Source organism: Pelophylax lessonae, assembly GCF_965119305.1.
Source record: "Pelophylax lessonae genome assembly, chromosome: 6".
Taxonomy (NCBI): domain Eukaryota; kingdom Metazoa; phylum Chordata; class Amphibia; order Anura; family Ranidae; genus Pelophylax; species Pelophylax lessonae.
The window spans coordinates 295,332,135-295,359,792 of NC_138773.1; the positions used below are offsets into that span (position 1 = coordinate 295,332,135).

General features: G+C 44.1%; 1 protein-coding gene across 1 annotated transcript in view; it reads right to left on the reverse strand.

The window, feature by feature from the left end:
• LOC309558028 (unconventional myosin-X-like) overlaps positions 1-27,658 on the reverse strand; it is a 299,530-nt gene that overhangs the window by 136,357 nt on the left and 135,515 nt on the right. The window contains exons 5-10 of the mRNA XM_082260951.1: positions 26,603-26,728; positions 20,799-20,923; positions 17,957-17,970; positions 17,741-17,825; positions 16,071-16,174; positions 15,355-15,484 (exon numbers count right to left, since the gene is read on the reverse strand). Coding sequence (XP_082117077.1) covers positions 15,355-15,484; positions 16,071-16,174; positions 17,741-17,825; positions 17,957-17,970; positions 20,799-20,923; positions 26,603-26,728 — 584 coding nt within the window. The remainder of the gene's footprint in view (positions 1-15,354; positions 15,485-16,070; positions 16,175-17,740; positions 17,826-17,956; positions 17,971-20,798; positions 20,924-26,602; positions 26,729-27,658) is intronic.

A 27,658-nucleotide genomic window follows, 5' to 3' on the forward strand; every position in this document is an offset into this window, starting at 1 on the left:
GAGCTCTGAGTGCGGATTGGAGTAAAGGGACACTCCCCCTCCACACAGCTGAGGCTGTCAATCAGCTGGAAATCGCTCTACTGTCACTGATTTATTTATTTTTTTATGTGTCAGGATAACTTGTCAAAAAAGACTCATGCTGATAGCAGAGGAATGAAGCAGCAGACAGAAATAACACCTAGTGCTCTTAATTGAGGCAAGCACACACTATAGAGGGATATGCTTTGTTCATATTTCATGTCTGAGGTTTACAACCACAGACATTCTGACCACCCCACCACTGAAGAGATTGCATTCTTCTTCCTGATGACCGATGTAAGTGGTATTTTCCCCACTTACCCCAGATGAATTGGATTTAGTAAGGGTACCCCAAGACCTAAGAAATTATTTTAGCGGTTCATCTGGGGGTAAAAACATTGAGAAAGGCTGCTCTATAGTATCCCCCTTTATTTCTTTCCCACACCTACAGAATATTATTCCCCTTTATTTCTTTCCCAGCAGCTACATAAGTTTTGTATGGAGGTGAGGAAAGGGGTGGAGGAGCTGGGACAGCACAGACAAAATTTAGACATTCCCAGATGAGTAGAGATCTATAAAATGTCACAGGAGAAGTGCTAGGAAATTGACTCCTCCTGGAATAGTCAAATTGTCTAGTAAGTCCAAAGGCACATTGCAAGCAAATAGAAAATTATTTATGGAGAGGAAAAACACTGCAAGCAAGTATAATACTTGGTTTTAATGTGCTTGACCTGCTTCAAGGAGGTTCTGCATTTCCCCCAGACTGGTACTTGCATGAAAATTCTGCTTGAAGCGAATGAAAGCCCAACAACACAGCCCCTCATTGTGACAGGTTCTCTTAACCACTTTAGCCCTGCTCACTATGCCTCTACTGCGGCACAGTGGCTCGTTATTGTCCAGCGACGTAGACCTACGTCACTGGACTCCTCCCCTTGTGGGCGCCGCTCGCCGGAGGCTCGCTCCTACTGTATTCATTCACAGCGGGAGTCGGGCCAGGGCAGGAGCAGCGGCGATCACCGCTGCTCTTCCCCGATCGTCGGGGAATCGAGTTTGGAGATCCGCCCGCTTGTGTAAACAAAGCAGGCGGATCTCCTAAGTGACAGGCAGGGTCAGATTGCAGGGTTCAGCATAGCTGAACCTGCGATCTGTCCCTGTGTCACTCAGTCACCTCCCCCCACACACGTTAGTAAGCACCAGGCATACATTAACCCCTCCCTCTCCAATAAAATTAACCCCTTCCCTGCCAGTATCATTTTTACAATAACAGTGCATATTTATAGCACTGATTACTGTAGTAATGTCACTGGTACCCCCAAAAGTGTCAAAAATGTCAGTCAAGGGTCCGATCTGTCCGCCGCAATGTCGCAGTCCCGCAAAAAAAAAAAAAAAAAAAATCGCAGATCGCCGCCATTACTCGTTAAAAAAAAAAAAAAACACCAAAAATGACAGAAATCTTTCCCTTAGTTAGTAAACGCAATAACTTTTGCGCAAACCAATCATAATACGCTTATTGTGATTTTTTTTACCAAACATAGGTAGCAGAAAACAAATTGGCCAAAAATTTAAAAAAATTTTGACTTTTACTGGAATTTCATATAACAAAATGTGAAAAATATTGTTATTTTTTCAAAATTTACGCTCTTTTTTTGTTTATAGCACAAAAAGTAAAAATCGCACAGGTGATCAAATACCACCAAAAGAAAGCTCTGTTTGTGGGAAAAAAAGGACGTAAATTTTGTTTGGGTACGGCGTCGCACGACCGCGCAATTGTCAGTTAAATTCGCACAGTGCCGAATCGCAAAAAGTGGCCCAGACGTAAGACAGCAAAATCCTCCGGTGGTAAAGTGGTTAAAGATGCCAACCAAGTGTAACAGCTGAGGAACCTAGAAGCCTCTTCATTGTTCTAAAAGCACCTTTATTCAATCTAAGTGACTCATCACTAGAGAAGTCAGGTTTCATATATTAACTGTAATTTCTGCAAACATTTTATCTGTAAAGAAAGCGCCAGATCGATTAAACTATCTGTATTTAAATCTGGGAACTGTACGCATGAAATAATGAAATTCTGGGCTCTGATAGCACACAGGAAATTGAGAATATGCCACAGCCAGGCACGCCGTTCATTATAAACCTGTCCTGTATATTCTATGGAGATTTCAGTGATAATAGCAATCACTTATTCGCAGTGGTGGAGCACGCTGTCCAGTCTAATTATTAGGCTGCAGTACATAGATGCAACAGTAGAGGGCAGGCCTCACTCACCAAATGCAGCTCTACTCAGAGTGTATTTTATTTATTACAGGTACTTCTATATAGTGCTGTCAATTTACGCAGCGCTTTACATATTTACAGTGCATCTGAAAAGTATTCACAGCACTTCACTTTTTCCACATTTTGTTATGTTACAGCCTTATTCCAAATCGATATAAATTCATTATTTTCCTCAAAATTCTACAAACAATACCCCATAATGACAACATGAAAGAAGTGTAACATCTTTGCAGATTTAATAAAAATAAAATCACAAACAAAATCCCATGTACATAAGTACCACAGCCTTTGCTCAATACTTTGGTGAAGCACTTTTGGCACCAATTACAGCCTCAAGTATTTTTGAGAATGATGCTACAAGCTTGGCACACCTATTTTTGGGCAGTTTCTCCCATTCTTCTTCACAGGACCTCTATCAGGTTGGATGGGGAGTGTCGGTGCACAGCCATTTTCAGATCTCTCCAGAGATGTTCAGTCAGGTTCAAGTCTGGGCCATGCAAGAACATTCACAGAGTCCCATAGCCACTCCTTTATTATCTTGGCTGTGTGCTTATGGTCGTTGTCTTGTTGGAAGATGAACCTTTGCCCCAGTCTGAGATCCAGAGCACTCTGAAGCAGGTTTTCATCAAGGATGTCTCTGTACATTGCTGCATTCACCTTTCTCTCGATCCTGACTAGTCTCCCAGTTCCTGCCGCTGAAAAACATCCTCACAGCATGATGCTGCCACCACCATGCTTCACTATAAGGATGGTATTGGCCAGATGATGAGCGGTGCCTGGTTTCCTCCAGACATGATGCTTGCCATTCAGACCAAAGAGTTTAATCTTTGTTTCATCAGACCAGAGAATTTTGTTTCTTATGGTCAGAGTCCTTCAGGTGCCTTTTGACAAACTCCAGGTGCACTGTCAGGTTTCTTTTTACTGAGGAGTGGCTTCCATCTGACCACTCTACCATACAGGCCTGATTGGTAGAGTGCTGCAGAGATGGTTGTTCTTCTGGAAGGTTTTCCTCTCTCCACATAGAAACACTGGAGCTCTGTCAGAGTGACCATCGGGATCTTGATCACCTCCCCGACTAAGGCCCTTCTCTCCCGATCACTCAGTTTGGCCGCGCAGCTGGCTCTAGGAAGAGTCCTGGTGGTTCCAAACTTCCTCCATTTACGGATGATGGAGGCCACTGTGCTCATTGGGACCTTAAATGCTGCGGAAATATTTCTTTACCCTTCACCCAGATCTGTGCCTCTCCTGTCTCGGAGGTCTACAGACAATTCCTTGGACTTTATGGCTTGGTTTGTGCTCTGACATACACTGTTAACTGTGGGACCTTACATAGACAGGTGTGTGCCTTTCCAAATCATGTCCAATCAACTGAATTTACCACAGCTGGACTCCAATCAAGTTGTAGAAACATCTCAAGGATGATCAGTGGAAACAGGATGTGCATGAGCTCAATTTTGAATGTCATGGCAAAGGCTGTGAATACTCATGTACATGGGATTTTTTTTATTTTTAATAAGCACAGGAAGTAATTAGACATTCTGAAAAGACTAGATGACTAGTACATGATACAAGGGATAAGTGAGGGAGCTGTTTAGGGAATTGACTTATCCTGGAGCAAGTAAAAAGGCATGTTGCAAAGTGAATAAAAAATAATTTTTTGAATAATTTATTGAAAGGAAAATGCTGCAAATAATTTAAAATAATTCTAAAGATAAGTTTTTTTTTCTTTTTATAAATAACAAATATGTATTACTTACCTGCTCTGTGTAATAGTTTGGCACAGAGCTGTTCCGCTCCTCTTTTTGGGTCCCCTGTGGGTGGTCCTGGCTCCTCCCCCTACTGAGTGCCCCCAATAGCAAGCCTCTTGCTATGGGGGCTCTCGAGCAGGCTCACTCCTGAGCCGCGCTTCAGTGAATGGACATTGTCCATTCACACACACCGCGTGGATCAGCCCAGTCCCCGGATCTCTCCTAATTGGCTCATTGGCTGTGAATGACAGCAGCAGGAGCAAATGGCTCCCATTGTTGTTTGAGCCAATGAGGAGTGGGAGACCCAGGAGATCCGTTGCTCTCATGCACATTGCTGGACTGAGATGGGCTCAGGTACGTCAAAAGGGGGGGGGGGGGCTGAACCCAGTTTTTACCCTAATGCATAAAAGTAAAAAAGCTTCTGCCTTTAGGATCACTTTAAAACTTTTAACCTACCAGCATGTCGTTGAGAGTGTGGAAGGAAACCCACGCAGGCACAGAGAGAAAGTGTAAGCTCCAGGCAGGTAGTGCCGTGGTTGGCATTCAGACCAACACCCCTAGTGCTGATTTTGTATATATATATATATATATATATATATATATATATATATATATATATATATATATATATATATATATATATATATATATACACACACACACACATACATACATATATATATACACACACACATATACATTCACACACATACTATAGGAATGGTTTTACGGGTGGAGACCACTGACATTTTTTCCCTACTCATCTTTTCTGACTGTTTTTCACTGGTTTTTCATTTGGCTAGGGTCAGTGTCACTACTGATAGCATGAGGAGATACCTGGACCCTATCAAGGTTGCACAGGCAGTCCAAATCAGTCCAGTATGGCGCATCAATATGGTGGTTTTCTGTGTCTCCCAGCACAGTCTCAAGAGCAAGGAGGAGATTCCAGGAGACAGGCAGTTACTCTAGGAGAGCTGGACAGGGCCGTAGAAGGTCCTTAACCCATCAGCAGGACCTGTATCTGCTCCTTTGTGCAAGCAGGAGCAGGATGAGCACTGCCAGAGCCCTACAAAATGACCTCCAGCAGGCCACTGGTGTGAATGTCTCTGACCAATCAATCAGAAACAGACTTCATGAGGGTGGCCTGAGGGTTTGACGTCCTCTAGTGGGCCCTGTGCTCACTGCCTGACACCATGGAGCTTGATTGGCATTTGTCATTGAACACCAAAATTGTCAGGACCTCCACTGGCGCCCTGTGCTTTTCACAGATGAGAGCAGGTTCACCCGTAGCACATGTGACAGACGTGAAAGGGTCTGGAGAAGCCGTGGAGAACATTCTGCTGCCTGTAACATTGTTCAGCATGACTGGTTTGGTGGAGGGTCAATGATGGTCTGGGGAGGTATATCCATTGAGGGACGCACAGACCTCTACAGGACAGACAATGGCACCCTGACTGCCATGAGGTATTGGAATGAAATCTTCGGACCCATTGTCAGACCCTACACTGGTGCAGTGGGTCCTGGGTTCCTCCTGGTGCATGGCAATGCCCGGCCTCATGTGGGGAGAGTATGCAGCCAGTTCCTGGAGGATGATGGAATTGATACAACTGAATGGCCCCCACACTCGTCTGACCTAAATCCAATAGAACACCTCTGGGACATTATGTTTCAGTCCATCCAACGCCACCAGGTTGCACCTCAGTCTGTACAGGAGCTCAGTGATGCCCTGGTCCAGATCTGGGGGAAAATTCCCCAGGACACCATTCTTTGTCTCATTAGGAGCATGCCACAACATTGTCAGACATGCATACAAGCATGTGGGGGCCATACAAACTACTAAGGATCATTCTGAGTTGCTGAAATTAAATTTCAGCAAAATGGACTAGACTGCTGCATCACTTTTTCATTTTGTTTTTTTGGGGTGTCTTTGAATTCAGCCCATTGTAGGTTGATCATTTTCATTTCCATGAAACAATGTGGCATCCTTTCATTCCTAACACATTACCCAGTCCATATCAGTATAGATATCCAGCATGAGATTTTTCTCCATTTAGAGCTGATTTGTTTTTAAAGTGTTCCTTTAATTTTTCTGAATATATATATATATATATATATATATATATATATATATATATATATATATATATATATATATATATACACACACACATATACATATTATATACACACACACACATATTATATACACACACACACAGGTACACACATATATACACAGTATACAGTGGGTACGGAAAGTATTCAGACCCCCTTAAATTTTTCACTCTTTGTTATATTGCAGCCATTTGCTAAAATCATTTAAGTTCATTCTTCTTCCTCATGAATGTACACATAGCACCCCATACTGACAGAAAAACACAGAATTGTTGACATTGTTGCAGATTTATTAAAAAAGAAAAACTGAAATATCACATGGTCCTAAGTATTCAGACCCTTTGCTGTGACACTCATATACTTAACTCAGGCAGAGGCGTCACAAGGCAGGTGCGGGGGGGGGCGGACCGCACCAGGGTGTCCACGGGGGGAGGGTGACACCACTCTGCCTCTCATCTATGCGGGCTGGCATCGCATCGCCGCTGCACCGCATAGTACTACTGAGCAGGACCGGTATGGGAAGAGGGCGCAGTTTGCTGGGTACAACCCTGCCCTGCACAGATTATGCTGCCGAATGTAAGAGACAGAGAGCGGCTGGCTATGTTCCTTCCTGCATGTAGAATAGATGGTAGCACCCGCCCCCTGCCTGCACAGCGCGCTGTACTATTCCCCCAGTGACAGAGTGGAGGAGGAGGGGCAGGTGAGGATGGGAAAGCTCCGACTATCAGTGCTTCCCAATTGATTCCAGAATAGATGCACACTGTACACAACTTTCCTGCTTCTCAACAGCGGCTTCCCCCTCCCCTATCTAATCCTTTCTATCACTCCTGATTTCTCTCATAGTTTTCCGATGTCCGTGGGACATCAGCACCCCCCCCCCCCCCTCAGCCTTCTGTTTTTATCTCTCCCTGCTCTGGACGATCTCAGAGCTCATTCCTCCTCTGTGTAGTGACCCCCCCCCCTCCTCCTGTGCCCTTTCCTCTGACCCCCTCCTCTAGCTGTACAGCAAAGTTGAATGGTGCTCTCCCTCCTCCTGTCTCTGTGCTGCTGAGTCTACCACGATCTACTCAGCTAACAGGTAAAAATTCAGGCTTTTTAATCACTGATATAGGTGTGCAGACAACTGTTCTTTCACATTCTTTTTTTTAGTAAGAACCTATTACAGCCCATTCAGACTGGCACGACACGACTTTGTGGGGCGACCAGTGAAGTCGCGGTGCACAGTGTGCATCGCAAACTTCGATGCGACTTGCAGGGACTTCATATAATTGAAGTCTATGCAGGTCGCTCCGAGGTCGCCCCGAAGTAGTACACAGGACCCTTTTTCGAAGTCGGAGCGACTTGTGTCGCTCCTATTAGAACCGGTCCTGTACTACTCAATGGCGAGCGACCGACCGACCGCGACTTGTCAGAAGACCAAGTCGCCTGACAAGTCGCGCTAGTCTGAATGGACTCTTAACAAGGGGTGCAAACAATGTGTCTCCCATGCTGGGCTGTCTTTTATCAGCACGAGGGTACATAGGTGTGCGCATCCCAGTGCCACCACCTCATTAATTTCTACTGGGACATGAGTCTGCCTGGACACAGCCTCTGTATTCTAATATGACACACAGATGCAGGTGCCAATAGAAATGAATGGGAAGCTGGCACAGGGACGCACACAGCACCAAACATCCATCTATGGACAGCCTTCAGCTATCCATACATTATACAATCTGATTGTACAATATCTTTTGGATCTACCACCAACGATGTAGTACAAAGGCCTGCCTGATTGGATACTATTTAAATTAATTGTTTAGGTTTGTTCATATATTACAAAGTTTTGGTAAATCTAAAAGAGATTGTGCAGAGATTGTACAATCAGATTGTATAGTGTATGTTCACCCATAGTGTTCTTGTTCATGAGTACTAACAATGACAAATGTTTTTCCTGTTATCTTTATTTTATCTATGTAGATTTGTTTGCCCAGGAGCTTTGTCTTTGAGTCCATTAAACACTCTGAAACATTGTGTAAAGCTGGGTACACACTGGGGTTGCACCGATACCTGTTTTGTACCGCTGACATCCAATCCGATCCATTAAATCTGGACAGATGGAAACCCTATTTTCCATCTGTCCAGGGGATCGGATTGGATAGGATCGGATGAGAACAGACAGACGTTCCCATCCGATTTCCCCCATAGAGATGCATGGGGACCTGACAGCTGTGTTTTATTATTTTTATATGATATTGTAATTTAAAGGTCATTTTAATTCTCCTAGTTATTAATGTCGCTATTGCCATTACATTGAGTGTTATATTGGAGCTATGATTTACAAGTTACATTAGTAAAAAAAACATTATTGAAAGGGGTTGGGGTGACACCGTGAGTTACCGCACCGGGTGACACCAACCCTAGTGACGCCACTGAACTCAGGTGCTTTCCATTTCTTCTGATCATCCTTGAGATGGTTCTACACCTTCATTTGAGTCCAGCTGTGTTTGATTATACTGATTGGACTTGATTTGGAAAGCCACACACCTGTCTATGTAAGACCTTCCGGATCACAATGCATGTCAGAGCAAATGAGAATCATGAGGTCAAAGGAACTGCCTGAAGAGCTCAGAGACAGAATTGTGTCAAGGCACAGATCTGGCCAAGGTTACAAAAAGATTTCTGCTGCACTTAAGGTTCCTAAGAGCACAGTGGCCTCCATAATCCTCAAATGGAAGACGTTTGGGACGACCAGAACCCTTCCTAGAGCTGGCCGTCCGGCCAAACTGAGCTATCGGGGGAGAAGAGCCTTGGTGAGAGAGGTAAAGAAGAACCCAAAGATCACTGTGGCTGAGCTCCAGAGATGCAGTCAGGAGATGGGAGAAAGTTGTAGAAAGTCAACCATCACTGCAGCCCTCCACCAGTAGGGGCTTTATGGCAGAGTGGCCCGACGGAAGCCTCTCCTCAATGTAAGACACATGAAAGCCCGCATGGAGTTTGCTAAAAAACACCTGAAGGACTCCAAGATGGTGAGAAATAAGATTCTCTGGTCTGATGAGACCAAAATATAACTTTTTGGCCTTAATTCTAAGCAGTATGTGTGGAGAAAACCAGGCACTGCTCATCACCTGTCCAATACAGTCCCAAAAGTGAAGCATGGTGGTGGCAGCATCATGCTGTGGGGGTTTTTTTTCAGCTGCAGGGACAGGACGACTGGTTGCAATCGAGGGAAAGATGAATGCGGCCAAGTACAGGGATATCCTGGACAAAAACCTTCTCCAGAGTGCTCTGGACCTCAGACTGGGCCGAAGGTTTACCTTCCAACAAGACAATGACCCTAAGCACACAGCTAAAATAACGAAGGAGTGGCTTCACAACAACTCCGTGACTGTTCTTGAATGGCCCAGCCAGAGCCCTGACTTAAACCCAATTGAGCATCTCTGGAGAGACCTAAAAATGGCTGTCCACCAACGTTTACCATCCAACCTGACAGAACTGGAGAGGATCTGCAAGGAGGAATGGCAGAGGATCCCCAAATCCAGGTGTGAAAGACTTGTTGCATCTTTCCCAAAAAGACTCCTGGCTGTATTAGATCAAAAGGGGGCTTCTACTAAATACTGAGCAAAGGGTCTGAATACTTAGGACCATGTGATATTTCAGTTTTTCTTTTTTAATAAATCTGTAACAATGTCAACAATTCTGTGTTTTTCTGTCAGTATGGGGTGCTATGTGTACATTCATGAGGAAGAAGAATGAACCTAAATGATTTTAGCAAATGGCTGCAATATAACAAAGAGTGAAAAATTTAAGGGGGTCTGAATACTTTCCGTACCCACTGTATATCTCTATCGGTTTCTTTGTAGCTGCTATGCAGGATTTTGCAGAACTGTGAAGTCTGTGAATTCTAATTATAGGTGAAGGAGTATCAGTGTGTTCACACCTCTGAGCATTAAGAGTGCGATACAGCAAAAAAAGAAGAAGCAGCTTCCTGCACCTGCTGCAGTTTCCATGCAAAATTCTCTGTACAAAAAATTGAACACATACAGTTTGCCTTAAAATGATACTAAACAATATCCTTATTCCCCAAAAATAATCTATACAAATTTGTTACTTAACGAATACCCACCCAAAAGGGAAACTCCACCCAAAAGTGGAAGTTCTGCTTTAAGAACTGGTTCCCTCCTCCTGCACAATTGGTACTTTTGAGGAGCGGGGAGGAGAGCAGGTACCCGATTTTGACCGGAACCTGCTCCCACTTCCTCTTTAATGGCTCTCTAATCTATTTTTCATGAAATAGTTTTTACAGTATTTTTTTGTGCCTCCTTGTGATGTCCTCCACGAGCTCCTGAACCTCTCCTTTTCCCTGACACTTCCTTTGCTTGGATCAAGCAGTGCACGTTAAGTTGCGGTCATGTGCTCTTCTCTATACACACCAGGCTTAATCTAGGCAGGGTGCTGGGGTGGGCTGTGCCACGCCACCCCCCCCCCCCCCCAAGGATTTTAGTTGTCTTAGTTGTCTCAGGTCTCTGGGCAGGCATCCACTGATCCATGAGCAATTCCAATGGAGGCAATTGATGTAAGGGGGGCACTCCCATGGGGACATTTGATGTAAGGGGGCACTCTGATGGGGACATTTGATGTAAGGGGGCACTCTGATGGGGACATTTGATGTAAGGGGGCACTCTGATGGGGACATTTGATGTAAGGGGCACTCTGATGGGGACATTTGATGTAAGGAGAAAATGATGGGGGGCAGTTGATGTGGGGGAGCTCTGATGGGGACATTTGATGTACAGGGGCACACTGATGGGGACATTTGATGTAAGGGACACTCTGATGGAGGTAATTGATTTTAGAGGCCACTCTGATGCAGACAGTTGATTAGCAATCCAATGAGGACAACAATTGTAATTGGGCACTCTGATGGGAATAATCCAATTGTAATCGGGCACCCTGATGGGGACACTGATGTAAAGGGGAACGCCAATAGGACACAGGATATACAGAAGCAGCTCTATAACACTGTGTGACAGACTGTCAGTGACTCACACACAGTGTTAACATTATGCCCCCTGAAGTTTTTAGCATTATGCCCCCAGATCAGATAGGTTACAGCTGACCCTAATGCACACTACAAATCCCAATATTGCATCTCGGGGGCCATCATGAATGGGTGGCTACGCTCCTACATAGAGTGGGACCATAGAGAACAAATGTAGCCACCCTCTAACAGGAAGTCAGATCACAGAGAAAAAAAAATAATTAAATTGGTGGAAGCGAAGATCAACAGATGAGACTTTGGAGAATTTTCCTTTTATTTTTAAACCAAATTTTTAAACACCAACCGCTTCAAGTTTTGGCCGAATCCTTACTTGCTCCACTGAAAACAAAATAAACTTGCCTAGCATAATAATGAATCCCCAAAGAGGAGGCCCACACACAGAGCATGGGATCCATCCAATGGGGATAATGCTTTTTTTTTTTTTTTCCCCAGAGGGTTAGGGCCAGTTTTGCACTTCTTAAAATTAATTTGGCATTATGATGGGAGTAGTAATTTTATTATTGGATAATACCCTGATAAGACTATATAGTGCTTCCCTATTAGGGCAGGGGTGTTGCATATGTGATATCCTGAGCTTCTGCTCTGAATTGCTGGGAATAAACTCAATAAGCCTCATGTACACTGGGCATTTAACCCCCATACAGGAGATCCCTGTGTTTAGCTGGGGGTGGAAGGCACCGCACCATCTACGCCCACTCAGGGCTGCCTTTTAAACCCTATGAGAGGCTGAAAACTGTACAGTGCACCAAGTGGTATGTGCCCAGATATGAATGCCTGGCATGTGAGCAATCTGCCTTCAGAGCATTTGCTCCTGGGCTCATACTGCCCTAAGCGTTACTACCACTTGGAGCCCCAACCAGCTGCAGCAGCTTTCAGCCTCCAGGGCTGGATAGTGCTATGCCTTGTGCCTGCAGCTAAATGCCAGGATGTCCTGCACTGGGACTAAACTCCTGTTGTAAATTAGAGCGCAATGGTTCTTTGGGGCAATTGAAGAGTTTATTGAGCAAATTAAGTTGTTCAGCATACCCCAAGCAAACCCCAATTCTAAGTAATCTGGCTGGATTGCAATCAACCTCAGACAAGAACTCACAGTTCAACAAAGGACACGCTCAACCAGCTGCAGAATTGCACACGGGTGACCCAAGGTGCTCATTCACAGTTAAGCATATAAGTTTACGATGTCTTTCTGATGTGACTTTCTGCGTGGGGGCCAGGAGCATAGGCGCGCGGGGGCCAGGAGCATAGGCGCGCGGGGGCCAGGAGCATAGGCGCGCGGGGGCCAGGAGCATAGGCGCGCGGGGGCCAGGCGCATAGGCGCGCGGGGGCCAGGCGCATAGGCGCGCGGGGGCCAGGCGCATAGGCGCGCGGGGGCCAGGCGCATAGGCGCGCGGGGGCCAGGCGCATAGGCGCGCGGGGGCCAGGAGCATAGGCGCGCGGGGGCCAGGAGCATAGGCGCGCGGGGGCCAGGAGCATAGGCGCGCGGGGGCCAGGAGCAAACCTGCGTGGGGGCTAGGCACAAACCTGCGTGGGGGCTAGGCACAAACCTGCGTGGGGGCTAGGCACAAACCTGCGTGGGGGCTAGGCACAAACCTGCGTGGGGGCTAGGAGCATTGCCTGTTTGTTCCTTTCTTCATTCATTATGCAAAGTGAGGCAGAGACAGTCAGCGTAGGAACTCTCCATGGTGCAGGTGAGTTAAAAAGCACAAAACTGAATAGGAGTGTTTGCTACATTCATAATTCATTACAATGGAATAATGCACAAGAATACAGAGTGATCTACATTCAAAGCCTCAGCACATACAGTATAGGTACTGTACACAGGAATGATGGGGATTTTTACTTAAAATTACTTTATTTAACCTAAAATGCAAACGTTTTACTGCAAGAGGACAGACAACTCATGTTCTACCAGTCTAGACAGAGAGAGAGAGACACAGAGACAGGCAAAAACAGATAAAGATATATTGATACCAGATAGGCGGACATCTTACAGACAGCCAGATAGAGAAGAAAGAGATAAACAACAAAAATGTAGTGTTTTCACACCCCTGGGAATGTCTCATCCCTTTAAATCAATGTATAAAGAAAAAAGATCTGTGGATTGGGATTTTACAAGCATCCAGACTAATAATTAATAACAAAAAACATTTTTATTGTCACATATTATAACACATCAATTAAAAAATGACAGACAAATGTTAAAATAATTATAGCAAGAGCTTGGGCAGTGTTCTCATTTTCGGAAGCGTTTTGAGACCCGTTCCTCTTCAAGGGAACAGAGAAAGTACAGAAAAACAGAACTGCAATAAAGGTAACGCTATACCCAGATACTAATAATCAACCAGTAATCAAACAAAAGTCCAAACGTGTGTATCCCATCACCATTTAGGTCATTCATGCACTGGTGGTTCTTTCTCGTTTTTAAAACTGACAGTACAGAAGAATCCAAGGGATCACTGAACACTGATGGCAAAAAAGAGTGACCCTGGAAGAAGAGATAATCGAAACTCATTGGAATAGAAGACTCAAACCAAGCTGTTGCTATGATCTCTTCTCATTTTTAACATTTGTCTATGTCATTTTTAATTGAGGTGTTATATTATGCGACAAATGCATTTCTATGAATAGTCTGGATGCCTCTAAAATCCCAATCCACAGATATTTTTTCTTCAGACTGATAACCGATACCAAAAAAAAAAAAGTTAAAAAAAAAGACATCCATATAGACAGAAAGATTATACAACAAACAGATTCATAAGAAAGAAACCTATTTTATACAAACAGCCAGACAGAAAGAAATAAAAAAAGAGACAGACAGGCGGGTAGATGTAGCTGTAGATATTATACAGGTAGCCAGGATAGATAGAAAGATAGATAGATAGATAGATAGATAGATAGATAGATAGATAGATAGATAGATAGATAGATAGATAGATAGATAGATAGATAGATAGATAGATAGATAGATAGATAGATAGATAGATAGATAGATAGATAGATAGATAGATAGATAGATAGATAGATAGATAGATAGATAGGTAACGATAGACAGATGACGACAGACAGACAGAGCAAAAGTATTGGGACACCTGCCTTTACATGAACTTTAATGGCATCCCAGTCTTACTCCGTAGGGTTCAGTATGGAGTTTGCCCACCCTTTGCAGCTATAACAGCTTCAACTCTTCTATGAAGGCTGTCCACAAGGTTTAGGAGTGTGTTATGTGAATGGTTGACCATTCTTCCAGAAGCGCATTTGTGAGGTCAGACACTGATGTTGCACAAGAAGGACTGGCTCAGTCTTCGCTCTAATTCATCCTAAAGTTGGGATACTCCTCCACCCCAAACGCCCTTATCCATGTCTATGGCCCTTGCTTTGTACACTGGTGCGCAGTCATGTTGGAACAGGAAGGGGGCCATCCCCAAACTGTCCCCACAAAGTTGGGACCATGAAGTTGTCCAAAATGTCTTGGTATGTCTTGGTATATCGACACCTTAAGAGTTCCCTTCACTGGAACTAAGGGGCCAAGCCCAACCCCTGAAAAACAACCCCACACCATAATCCCCCTTCCACCAAATGATTTGGACCAGTGCACAAAGCAAGGTCCATAAAGACATGGATGAGCGAGTTTGGGTTGGAGGAACTTGACTGATCTGCACCTGACCTCAACCCGATAGAACATCTTTGGGATGAATTAGAGCAGAGAATGTGAGCCAGACCTCAACTCCAATGGTCAAACATTCCCATAGACACACTCCTAAACCTTGTGGACAGCCTTCCCAGAAGCATTGAAGTTGTTATAGCTGCAAAGGGTGGGCCAACTCAATATTGGACCCTACGGACTAAGAATCGGATGCCATTTGAGTCCATGTGCGTGTAAAGGCAGGTGTCCCAATACTTTTGGTAATATAGTATAGAAAGGTAGATAAATGGAAAGATAACTGGAGTGGGAAGGGATACACAGATAAATAGATAGCTAAAGGGGAAGAAGGTGGGGGGGGGGGGGGGGGGAGGGATTATACAGATATCAGTCTATAAAATAAATAGGGAGATGCACAGACAAACAGATCCAGATAGGATTTCTATCTTTAAAGACAGGATATCAGACAGACAGACTTTGCCTTATACTGTTCTATCTATGGATCTGGCAGATGCATTTACCGGATTTGGTTGTAATCTGGGCTCCCCCGGCCGTCATGAACTCCAGATTCCCGATCTGCAGAGTCCCGGACAAAAGCTTCCACACCTCCGTGATCTCTTCATCAGTGAAATCCATCACCTGCATGGCGGTCTGACCAGAGAAAAGGCAATATTAGAGAAAATGGACAGCGTGGTCATCACACAGACACAGATACACTAAACCTGGATTAGGTCAACATGCCATGTACAGTATATCAATAAACCTCCTGTATGTTTTCTCTTCTCTGTTCTCCTTATCCTGGGACAGCCAGCCAGCAACTCCTGCTTGGCCCAACATTCAGTTTAGCTTTAATGCCGAACAGATGATTGCTGTACTTCAACCATAAGGCAGCAAAAATTGTATCTGCAAATGATCCAGTCTAAGTAGGACAATAGGCAATTTTTTTTCCCATTTTGGATAAAGCAAAGGAGGGTTATAAGTATAACCCGTCAGAGTTTTTTTTTCACCATCTGTGTCCCATTGGGGAGAGTTCCCTTTACTTCCTGTCCTATAGCCAAACAGGAAGTGAAAGGAAAAAAAGGCCATACCTGGAATTCCTCTTTAATGGATACAGAATTAAAAAAAAAAAAAATCTAGATGTTTTTGGATGACCAGATTGTCCAAGGCTGTAGTGTTTAAAAAAAAAAACCAAAAAGGTCCGCAGGAAGCCGATATTGTCAGAAAATCAGATACTCACCACAACGTTCTCGTACATTTCTTTATCGTTAAGGCCTTCTACTGTCACACAGCCTGAGTTGCAGAGATACTGATAAGAGTGAGGATCCGAGAGCGAGAGAGCTTCTGCAAAAATCAATACATATCAGTTGTAGCTATTTTTATATATTTTTTTTAAATTAGATAATCAATAATTTATTTTTTAATGTGGCGGATACACATTTAAAGTTGAATTCCAGGTCTTTTTTTTTTTTTTGCATAATTACATTGTTCCAGCTTAGATCAATGTAAGTATACATATTCCATATCTAATGATCCCTTGTAGAAGAAGAGAATCACTGTAGTAGCTGCCGCTACAATGACCCACAAAGTCACTGTAGTACAGTGTTTCTCAACCTTTTTTCAATCAAGGCACCCCGTGCAAAAATGAGAAAAACTATTTCAATAGTTTTACAAAATGCAGCAGCATCCACACATGTAGAAAAGCCAACATTAGAGGTGATTTTTTCTTCCAACGCAAATACAAATTTTGCACACTGGTACTGTCTAGTATTCTAATGTTTCTCTTTTCCCTTCATTTCTGTCCATCATTCAGCTAATAAGACCCCAGTGCTGAAGGAGGGGGGCAGGGGAGGGGCAAACAAGGATGCTGTGGAGGCGACAAACATCCTACTTATCGACTGATGACATAATTGGTTATTAGGATGCCAGTGTCTAGAAAGTCATAATGGTGTATAATGAAAACCTGTGGCTTTGTGTAACTAAAAGTCAGGCTTCATCCACCTGCTGGCTTGTATAAAATTTTTGATCAGTTTTTACGCCTTTTGCCAAAGCATTCCTGAAGACGGTAGGCTGTCTTGTAATGACAACCGATGTGGCTGAGAAGCCGCTCAGCTGTCATAACAAGGAGCGGGAGGGGACGCCCCCCCCCCTCCCGCCGGGTCTCCCGTCCCTCCGGGAGACCCGGTAAACCAGCCTGCACGGCCGCTGAAGAGGAGACCCGATCAAAGCCACATTCGGCTCTGATTGGGTCCCCATGTAATAACCCGGAAGTGATGTCATGGCATCACTTCCGGGTACTCGGCACCAAATTAAAAAAAATGACAGCATTCAAAACAGCCAAAATAGGCGTTTTGAATACTTTTAAGTGCAGAGGTGGGGCTTGGGGTCTTTTGGACCCCCAGATCCCGCCACAAGAGTACCTGTAAAAAAAAAAAAAATTTAATGTACGAAAATATCGGCCAATATCGGACGATACCGATATGTGATGACCAAAATATTGGTATCGGCAATAAAAAAACGATATCGGTCGATCACTAGTTAGAAGTCCAAGTATGTCGCTTGGTAATTATTTATAGATCAACCAGAACTCACCAGAACCATTAGTTTGTCAGAAATACCAGTAAAAATATATAAAACCCAACTATACAAGAAGCAGCGCCATATTTTAAGATCAAAAAAGTCCAAAGTAGGTTTTTTAAATAATGAATAGAAAGCCAACACATTTCAGTGGCTCAAGCACTTCATCAGGGCTTGATTATTATATGATTACAAGTATGTCTGGACACATCTGTATTGTACTAATAGTCATATAATTGTAAAATGAATTTCTGCTACTAGTAGTTTTTGCAGCATGGAGTGGTCTTTGTATGTACTTGGATAATATATAAAATGGACACTTGTATAACTCACCTCGCTCGTCCTGATTTGCACCAGCAAGCAGAGCATAGAATATGTGATAGTTTCTCTCTCCGGGACTTTGCCGCGTTACTCTGGTCTATGGAGTGAAATAGGACAGAGATCCGCCATGGTTATATTTGCCCTTCTAGAAGGGGCCAGGAAACCCCAAAGATCAAGGAAAAGACCCCAACAAACACATATGATGGATGGAGAAACCAACAAACTTACCTTCTCCAACAAATCTAGTTGGCCATCCGTTAAGGAAAGAAATGAAAGCTTAAAGAGGATCTTCACTGCATTTGAGCACCACAAACCAAAAAACACTATTTAATGCATTTTTATTATTCAAAGGAAACTCCCCCATCCATCCATCCATCCATGTCTCCATGCTTTATTTTGTTGAGAAATCACTTGAAAAGCAACCCCCTAGCATTACTGGCCATTGCCATCTTGAGCAAGGGCAAAAGATTATTGTAGCATTTACTTCTTAAAATCCATCTGCCTTTAGTTGGTGTGTGCTTAACTGAGAAAACCTCTGGAGTCCCACAATGCACTGCACCGGCTTCTGGGCATGCCCAGAAGCGGTTTAGAAGTGAATGCCGTGCCTGCACCGGAAGTGATGAGCGGGGCCGGTGCAGGCGCATTGACTCCTGGGAGCGATGACATTCAGCTCCCAGGAATCATCGCAAACCGGAAGAGACAGCGCGGGCCGCGGCCGCAGAGGGAGGAAGTGGAAGGAAGGCGAGTGTATTTTCTTCTATAAGGTAAGTGACCAAAAAAAAAAAAAATCGGCACTATCCATTTCTCTTTCAGGATCCCCTTAGCAAGCGGATGGCCCAAAATCGATTTTATCTATTTTGTGGCAGGAACTCCGCTTTAAGGCTCCAGTAAAAAACTGGGTTTAACGTGTTATTTACCTGTTATGTATACTGTTAGTTAATAAAAGGCTGCTATGGCCATTTAACTCCTCCATTATAAATAACCACATGACCACAGGTTGGAGGAGAGTGATGGTCAGAGCAGAATGGAGACAAATCATCTTTAATCCCCTAGTCATGATTTATCTGGGGGACCAGTGACAACAGCCCAGAAATATATCTAAATTTTCTATAAGGAGAGGAACCCTGAAGTGACACCTCCTAGCCAAACGACACCTGTCATATCAGAACCAGAAATGGAGAGATGTCTTCTCAACAGGTTAGGAGACTTAAAGTCTTAAAAACCTACCCAACAACAGAAACAAAATATACCGTATATACTCGAGTATAAGCCGACCCGAATATAAGCTGAGGCACCTAATTTTGTCACAAAAAACTGGGAGAACTTATTGACTCGAGTATAAGCCTAGGTGGGAAATGCAGCAGCTACTGCGGGCATGGTACAGGAGAGAAGGAAGCTGCGGGCATGGTGCAAGAGATGCAGGGCCGAGGGCATGGTGCAGAAGATGCAGGGCCGAGGGCATGGTGCAGCAGATGCAGGGCCGAGGGCATGGTGCAGCAGATGCAGGGCCGAGGGCATGGTGCAGCAGATGCAGGGCCGAGGGCATGGTGCCGAAGATGCAGGGCTGAGGGCATGGTGCAGAAAATGCAGGGCCGAGGGCATGGTGCAGAAGATGCAGGGCCGAGGGCATGGTGCAGAAGATGCAAGGCCGAGGGCATGGTGCAGAAGATGCAAGGCCGAGGGCATGGTGCAGAAGATGCAAGGCCGAGGGCATGGTGCAGAAGATGCAAGGCCGAGGGCATGGTGCAGAAGATGCAAGGCCGAGGGCATGGTGCAGAAGATGCAAGGCCGAGGGCATGGTGCAGAAGATGCAAGGCCGAGGGCATGGTGCAGAAGATGCAAGGCCGAGGGCATGGTGCAGAAGATGCAAGGCCGAGGGCATGGTGCAGAAGATGCAGGGCCGAGGGCATGGTGCAGAAGATGCAGGGCCGAGGGCATGGTGCAGAAGATGCAGGGCCGAGGGCATGGTGCAGAAGATGCAGGGCCGAGGGCATGGTGCAGGGCCGAGGGCATGGTGCAGGATATGCAGAGGGGATCTTACTTACCCATCCCCGAGGCACCTTAAAATTTAAAAATGGCGCCTCCCGGCGCCACACGTCATTGCGCATGCGCCGTCTGCCCTAGAATGGCCGAGTGCATACGGGTATTTCCGAGCGGCGGCAGCGCAGTGTCAGCTGGCAGCTAATGACGTTCGGTCAGCCCCAGGGAGAACAGGTAAGTGATTTGAGTATAAGCCGAGGTGGCCTTTTTCATCATAAAACAATGTGCTGAAAAAGTCAGCTTATACTCGAGTAAAAGGTACTTCAGCTTAGCAATCCTTATATGGTGGCTGTGTTAGTTTTCTTTTTTTAGGCTAAGAACATTTTCAACAAGTCCTGAAAATACCAGTTGATACTGCCACAAACACCATGTCCTTGTCACGTCCTGTGAGCTGCACTGAAAGTACAAACAAGGTTATCTTCTATAACCTACTAATCCCATCTCCCACCATGTAATGGAGATGGAAAGGAAGACCTGTTTGAAATCCAGCCTGTGCGGCAACCATGGGTACCTGCATAGACACAGTTGCGAAACTAGCGTAATGAGCGTAGACAAAGGAACAAGGAATGTGGGATTTGCAGGCCAAAAAATGGAAAAAAAAAAGAAGCTAAAAAAGGAAACTCTTGCAGTCACCACATCTAAGAATCAGCAATATGAAATTTAGTATATGAATTTAATAGTCAAAGTTTTTGGTGGAGTAAATAAAAAAAAAATGTTAGTGTTTAATACAATGTATCTAAAATCATAAATGGAAAAAATGATACATAGCTAATCACTTCTGTATATACTGTATACACCGTGTTCTGCATCTGCGCCAAGGCAAAACACATTTTTATGTCTGTGTTCTGAGTTTAATAGCGTAGGGAATAATAAAAAATAAAATAAAAAAGGCACGCTTGATCTGCAAAAGCAGTTACAGAATTGCCAAAATGCATCTGCCAGCAACTGGAAGAATAAATGGTCGCCAATAAAACTGTAAGTGGCATCCAGCAGGACAGCGAATACCCAAGCGTCTCTCAGAGAAGGATACAGTCCACCACGCGGCCACCTTGGATGTGTCCTTGCTGGGAGAAGTGAAGTTGGATGAATTTCCCGAAGCGGCTGGAGTTGTTGTTATAAACAGTCTTGGCATTGCCGAAAGCTTCGAGGATCGGACTGGGGAGGAAAAAAAAAAAAAGAAAACGATGACACAGAGGATTACACAGAGGAAACCAAGAATGTGGAGAATATACAGTGCATACAAAACCATAAGCAAATAAAATAATCAGTAAAAAATTAACCCCCTTTTACTAAAGCGACACTAAACTTTGGTTTAAAAAAAAAAAAATCTATTCAAGGTCAGCGGTGGTTCCTTCTACTTTACTCACCTGATGACCAAGCAAATTAGGGAAGCCAAAACATCAGTTTCACCCTCAACTGAGGAAGTGGCAATTTAAAGCCAGCAGGGCGTTTCTCCATTGTTGCTGGTGGGTGACCTATTTTTACTGGGAGGGATCTACAGTGAGAGAGAGGTCTATTGTTGCTAGTTGCTTGAAGGTCTATTGATGAGGACTACTGGGAGATCTATTTTTGCTAGCAGTGGTCTATTGTTGCTGGGGTGGATCTCTTTTTGCTGGGGGGAGATCTATTGTTGCTGTAAGGGATCTACCTTGAGGGAGGGATTTTTGTTGGGGATGTATTGATGCTGGCTGGTGGGAGATCTATTGTTGCTGGTAAAGATCTATTGTTGCTGGTAAAGATCTATTGTTGCTAGGATGGACCTATTGTTGCAGGGGCGGCCATCTATTGTTGCAAGGCCGGCCATCTATTCTTGCAAGGCCGGCCATCTATTCTCGCAAGGGCGGCCATCTATTCTCGCCGGGGCGGGGTCCTATTGTTGCCGGGGCGGGGGTCCTATTGTTGCCGGGGCGGGGGTCCTATTGTTGCCGGGGCGGGGGTCCTATTGTTGCCGGGGCGGGGGTCCTATTGTCATTTAGCACCAAAAAAATATTCTTGCTTCTGTATTCTGTAAAATGGGCTATATTGGGAGGTGAGTAAATTGTGGAACCACAGGAAGGTGCTTGGAGGTGGGTAGGGAGCAGAGACCAGGGGTGACTCGAAAGGGGGGGGAGGGAGTATCTACACCTATTTGCTGAGTCACTTGAGTCACTATAAGTGCTCTCCGACCTCCCCAGTTTTTTTGTGGCGGCTGGTATGTTTTATTTTATATATTTCCTTTTTTTTTTCTTTATAGCTACATTGTGATTGCCTGTATGGTTTTCAATAGATAGATTGGAATTGACTGGTATGTTTTTCTATACTTAGATAATAGTTGGCTGGTATGGTTTTCTAGAACTGAATTTTGACTGCCTGTTATAGCCTTCTATTGCCAGATTGTAATTGGCATGCATGGTTTTCTATTGCCGGATTGTGATTGGCTGGCATGGTCTTTTTTACAGCTAGATTGTGGTTGGCTGGGTTTTCTGCATCTAGTTTGTGATTGGTTAGTATGGTTTTCCATAGCTAGATTGTGATTGTGATTGGCTTGTATAGTTTTCTATAGCTAGATTTTGATTGGCTTTCTGTACCTTACATATTCCACTAGGATATAGTAGACTTGTATATAATTTCTTGTCTGGACATAGAACCGGTCATCACAACCTTATAGAAACCGCCCTCTATTCCATACATTGTGGAAGCTATATAAATTATGAGTCATGTCCCATGCAGAGAATATTTGTCACATTACATCCCCAAGTAATATCCAGCAAGATAATAGATAGCCTTGTACAATGATTGCAGGCTGGACTTACTGCCAGGAAATTCTATGAAGGAATTCTTACAAAACCACAGTGTAGACAAAATAATGTACACATATAAGTTATGGTATACACACTCTTCAAGAGTTATTTGACATAAAAGCACATGCCCCTTCCTATAGGCCGAGGCTAATCTTCCGCTTCCCGTCCACTAATCACTAATGTATACATTGAGACATACAAACCGCCTCTTCATATTCTATACACTGAGACATGCAAACCTCATTCTATACATTGAGACATGCAAACCTCGTATTCTATACATTGAGACATGCAACCCACCTCTTCATATTCTATACATTGAGACATGGAAACCTCATATTCTATACATCAACACATGGAAACCTCATATTCTAAACATCGAGACATGCAAACCTCATATTCTAAACATCGAGACATGCAAACCTCATATTCTAAACATCGAGACATGCAAACCTCATATTCTATACATTGAGACATGGAAACCTCATATTCTAAACATCGAGACATGCAAACCTCATATTCTATACATTGAGACATGGAAACCTCATATTCTATACATTGAGACATGCAAACCTCATATTCCATACATTGAGACATGCAAACCTCATATTCCATACATTGAGACATGGAAACCTCATATTCCATACATTGAGACATGCAAACCTCATATTCCATACATTGAGACATGCAAACCTCATATTCTATACACTGAAACATGCAAACTGCCTCCTCACATTTTATACATTGAGACATGGAAACCGCCTCCTTATAGTCTTTACCAGGGGTTGACAACCTACGGCCCGTTTACCGCACCCGGGTTGCTGCCGCTAAATATCGGCCCGTCAGTGTCCGTGATGAATTCACGTGCACCTGGCCCGCAGACATTTTAACTACCTCGCGCCCTATACATTGAGACATGCAAACAGCCTCCTTATATTCTATACATTGAAACATGCAAACCGCTTTATTATATTCTATACATTGAGACATGCAAACTACCTTCTCACATTTTATACATTGAGACATGGAAACCACCTCCTAAGGGTCCTTTCACACGGCGCACCGTCCGACGAGGTCCATTCTTCTCAGCGGGGGATCGATCTGCCGATCCCCACTGAGCAGGTGGATGACAGCTCCGTCTTCGCTCTGTGTGCACAGACAGAGCTGTCAGGATCCCGGTTTCCTCTATGGGGAATCGTATTAAAACGGACCGCGTGTCCGTTCTCATCTGATCCCATCCGATCCGCCAGAGGGATGGAAAATAGGGTTTCCATCCGTCCGGATTTCAAGGACAGGATTGGATGGGAGAGCAGCGGGTGTCAGTGGAGATATCACCGCTGACATTTGCTGCCCCATAGGGATGCATGGAGCATCCGATCAGGTCCGCCTGAAAACCTGACAGGCGGATCAGATCAGATCGCACGTGTGAAAGGACCCTTATACAGTATCTCACATAAGTGAGTACACCTCTCATTTTTGTAAATATTTTATATCTTTTCATGTGACAACACTGAAGAAATGACAGGACAGGTTCCACTCTGAACAGGTCTCACCATGGTCGCACGTGCTCAGCATCCTATCCAGAGGTTGTCTTGGAGAAATAGACATAAGAGTGCTGCCAGCATTGCTGCAGAGGTTGCAGGGGTGGGGGGTCAGCCCGTCAGTGCTCAGACCATAAGCCACACACTGCATCAAATTGGTCTGCATGGCTGTCGTCCCAGAAGGAAGCCTCTTCTAAAGATGATGCACAAGAAAGCCTGCAAACAGTTTGCTGAAGACAAGCAGACTAAGGACATGGATTACAGGGACCATGTCCTGTGGTCTGATGAAACCAAGATAAACTTATTTGGTTCAGATGGTGTCAAGCGCGTGTGACAGCAACCAGGTGAGGAGTACAAATGTGTTTCTGAGTCAAGTATGGTGGTGGGAGTGTCATGGTCTGGGGTTGCATGAGTGCTGGCGTCACTGGGGAGCTACAGTTCATTGAGGGAACCATGAATGCCAACATGTACTGTGACATACTGAAGCAGAGCAGGATCCCCTCCCTTCAGAGACTGGGCCGCGGGGCAGTATTCCAACATGATAACGACCCCAAACACACCTCCAAGATGACCACTGCCTTGCTAAAGAAGCTGAGGGTAAAGGCAATGGACTGGCCAAGCATGTCTCCAGACCTAAACCTTATTGAGCATCTGTGGGGCATCCTCAAACAGAAGGCGGAGGAGCGCAAGGTTTTTAACATCCACCAACTCTGTGATGTCGTCATGGAGGAGTGGAAGAGGACTCCAGTGGCAACCTGTGAATATCTGGTGAACTCCATGCCCAAGAGGGTTAAGGCAGTGCTGGAAAATAATGGTGGCCACACAAAATATTGACCCTTTGGGCCCAATTTAGAGATTTTGACTTAGGGGTGTACTCACTTTTGTTGCCAGCGGTTTAGACATTAATGGCTGTGGGTTGTGTTATTTTGAGGGGACAGCAAATTTACAAGCTGTACACTCACTACTTTACATTGTAGAAAAGTGTCATTTCTTCAGTGTTGTCACATGAAAAGATATAATAAAATATTTAAAAAAATCTGAGGGGTGTACTAACTTTTGTGAGATACTGTGTGTATATATATCACAGGCACACACGCACATCTACACATATAAATACATAGACACACAATCCTGGAACTGTAGCTCCTTCTCACAACTTCTCTTTAATACAAATTGATACCAGTAAAAGAAGAAGCAATAAAGTAAATGTGGTTTTCAAATCCTGGAGGCCTAAACGCCAGTTTCTTACTGTACTTTTTGTGAAGTCATTTTTTTTTCTTTTCTGTTTGCAAGACAATATCATTTGCATGCATTAGGGCTCCTTCTTCCTAGCAGCTAAGGGGAACTAAAACCCCACAATTGAGCCATGTTTTTACTGCTCCCCCTTTCGCTGCAGAGGCAGCAGCTGGGGTTGTAATGGCCGCGGCAGGGATTATCCCCCCTGATGCTTTTGGCGGGTGTAGCGCCCAAATGAATGGGGCCGCTCTGCAACTCACAATGTTTGCTATAATAGGTGGAAACATGGTAGCAGGTGTTTTTAACATTTCGGTTTTCCAATTATCTATTTGTGTGTAATTGTGCATTTTTTATTTATTAATAAAGGCATACATAAAGTTTTTTTCTAATTGGGAGGTGTCATGCAAGTCTCTGATCCATTTTTTTGAACAATATCAGAGGGGTTGAGCCCATATCCATGTTTTCCTGGGGTTTGTAGAGGGCTCCCCCTCTTGGTTGAAATCTGAAGGACAGGCCTGGTAGGATTGGGTTAGGGCTTTTTCTACCTCTCTTCAATCACCCTGCAGCCATGCGCAATGCATGTTGGTATTGCATGCTAATGCAGGGTTCAAGGGGCTAAAGCAGTCAGTGAGGTGGCGATACACCCCCCCTCCTCACCACCTTTCAAATGCACTCTGAGGGGCGAGTTTACTGTCCTTCACACATTAGGGTGATTGTGTTCAGTGGAAGTAAACAGTGCCCCATCTTTGGTATTAGGAAGAGGAATAGCGCTCAATCGTTGGTGCCAGTCACAGGAATTTTGTCCCATTGTTGGCATCAGTGGGAGGAAGTATCTGATATCAGTGGGAAGAGCAGTGTCCCAAGGGCGGGATAAATTCATGCAAAAGACAACATCCAGTTTCCGGGCTGCAGTTTGAAGGCCGCTTATATAAAGTAACACAAAACCAGAAGTTAGGCTTTAGGCCACCAACAAACCAGCCTGCAGACCCAATGCAACATGATTAACTGGTGGAGAATATTGAAGCTCAATCCTAGTTGCTTCCTTTGGTCAGGCCCGATTGAGAGGCAGTCTACATCTAACCTCATCCCTTTAAACTCATAGAAACGTATTAAAAAGCCGATCTTTTAGTTTTCTAAGCATGGAATCGTAAAAACAATTACTGTAGCGAACAAGGTAATCAAAGAAATATGGCCAACACGCCAGACAATCATTCTTTGATCCTTTTATACACCAATTACAAGACCAAAAATAAAACTTGCTGCCAGGTATATCTGACCTGCTTTCCATGATGGCTTTTTCCACGGTCGTCTGATTTCCGCCTCCCGCGCAGTTCTGGCTCATGGAGGACAAGAATTTCATCAGCAACTTTGTGCTCTCCGTTTTGCCAGCTCCGCTCTCTCCACTGCAACAAGAAACGCCAAGAGTTTACCAGCTAGCGCTACAGTATAGGTTTTACAGTACAGTGTAAGCCGTGCAGTGTATGTCGTACAGTGTATGTCGTACAGTATATGTCGTACAGTGTATGTCGTACAGTATATGTCGTACAGTGTAAGCCGTACAGTATATGTCGTACAGTGTAAGCCGTACAGTATATGTCGTACAGTGTAAGCCGTACAGTATATGTCGTACAGTGTAAGCCGTACAGGGGGTGTGTGTGATCCCTGCGCTGTCTGAGGTGGCTAGAGACTCCCTGCTGCAGCGCCACTGGGACTGATACTAAAGCAGTAAATGATATAATTCTAAGGGTAGTGGTGCGCTTCAGGGATTGGCTCTAATGGATCTCTATTTGGGTTGGTGGCAGTGATGTGTACAATTCTTGCTTTCAAGGTGCTCCGCGTGATAAATATAATATTTATGTTTTTAAATAATTAGGTGATGAAAGTGCAAATGTATTAATAAAATCAATCAATGTCGAGATTATCTTAAAATAAATAAATATATGAGTACGGTGTGTATCAATGAATAAATAAATAAATAAAAATCAGAGTGCTACTTCTTTACCAGTGATATCAATAAATAAATTATAAATCCAGTGTTGGTCTTCAATCTGATTCATAAACAATAAAACACATATATATTGTGCTCAAAATAAAGTGCTCCATGCAATTTTCTATTAAAATGGTGCTAGAAAAAATATCTGTGAATAATTCAATTGTGATCCTTCAAATATAAATATTTAAATGAAATAGTCCAAAAGAAAAAAATTATATAGAGTACATCCAAAATGGCTTGTGTGAATACGTTCCTCGCTTATATCCGTGCTTCACTCATGCAGTTAAGTGACTATGATCTCCTTCACCTTGTGTGTCACCTCTGAGTGCTCTAGCCTCTC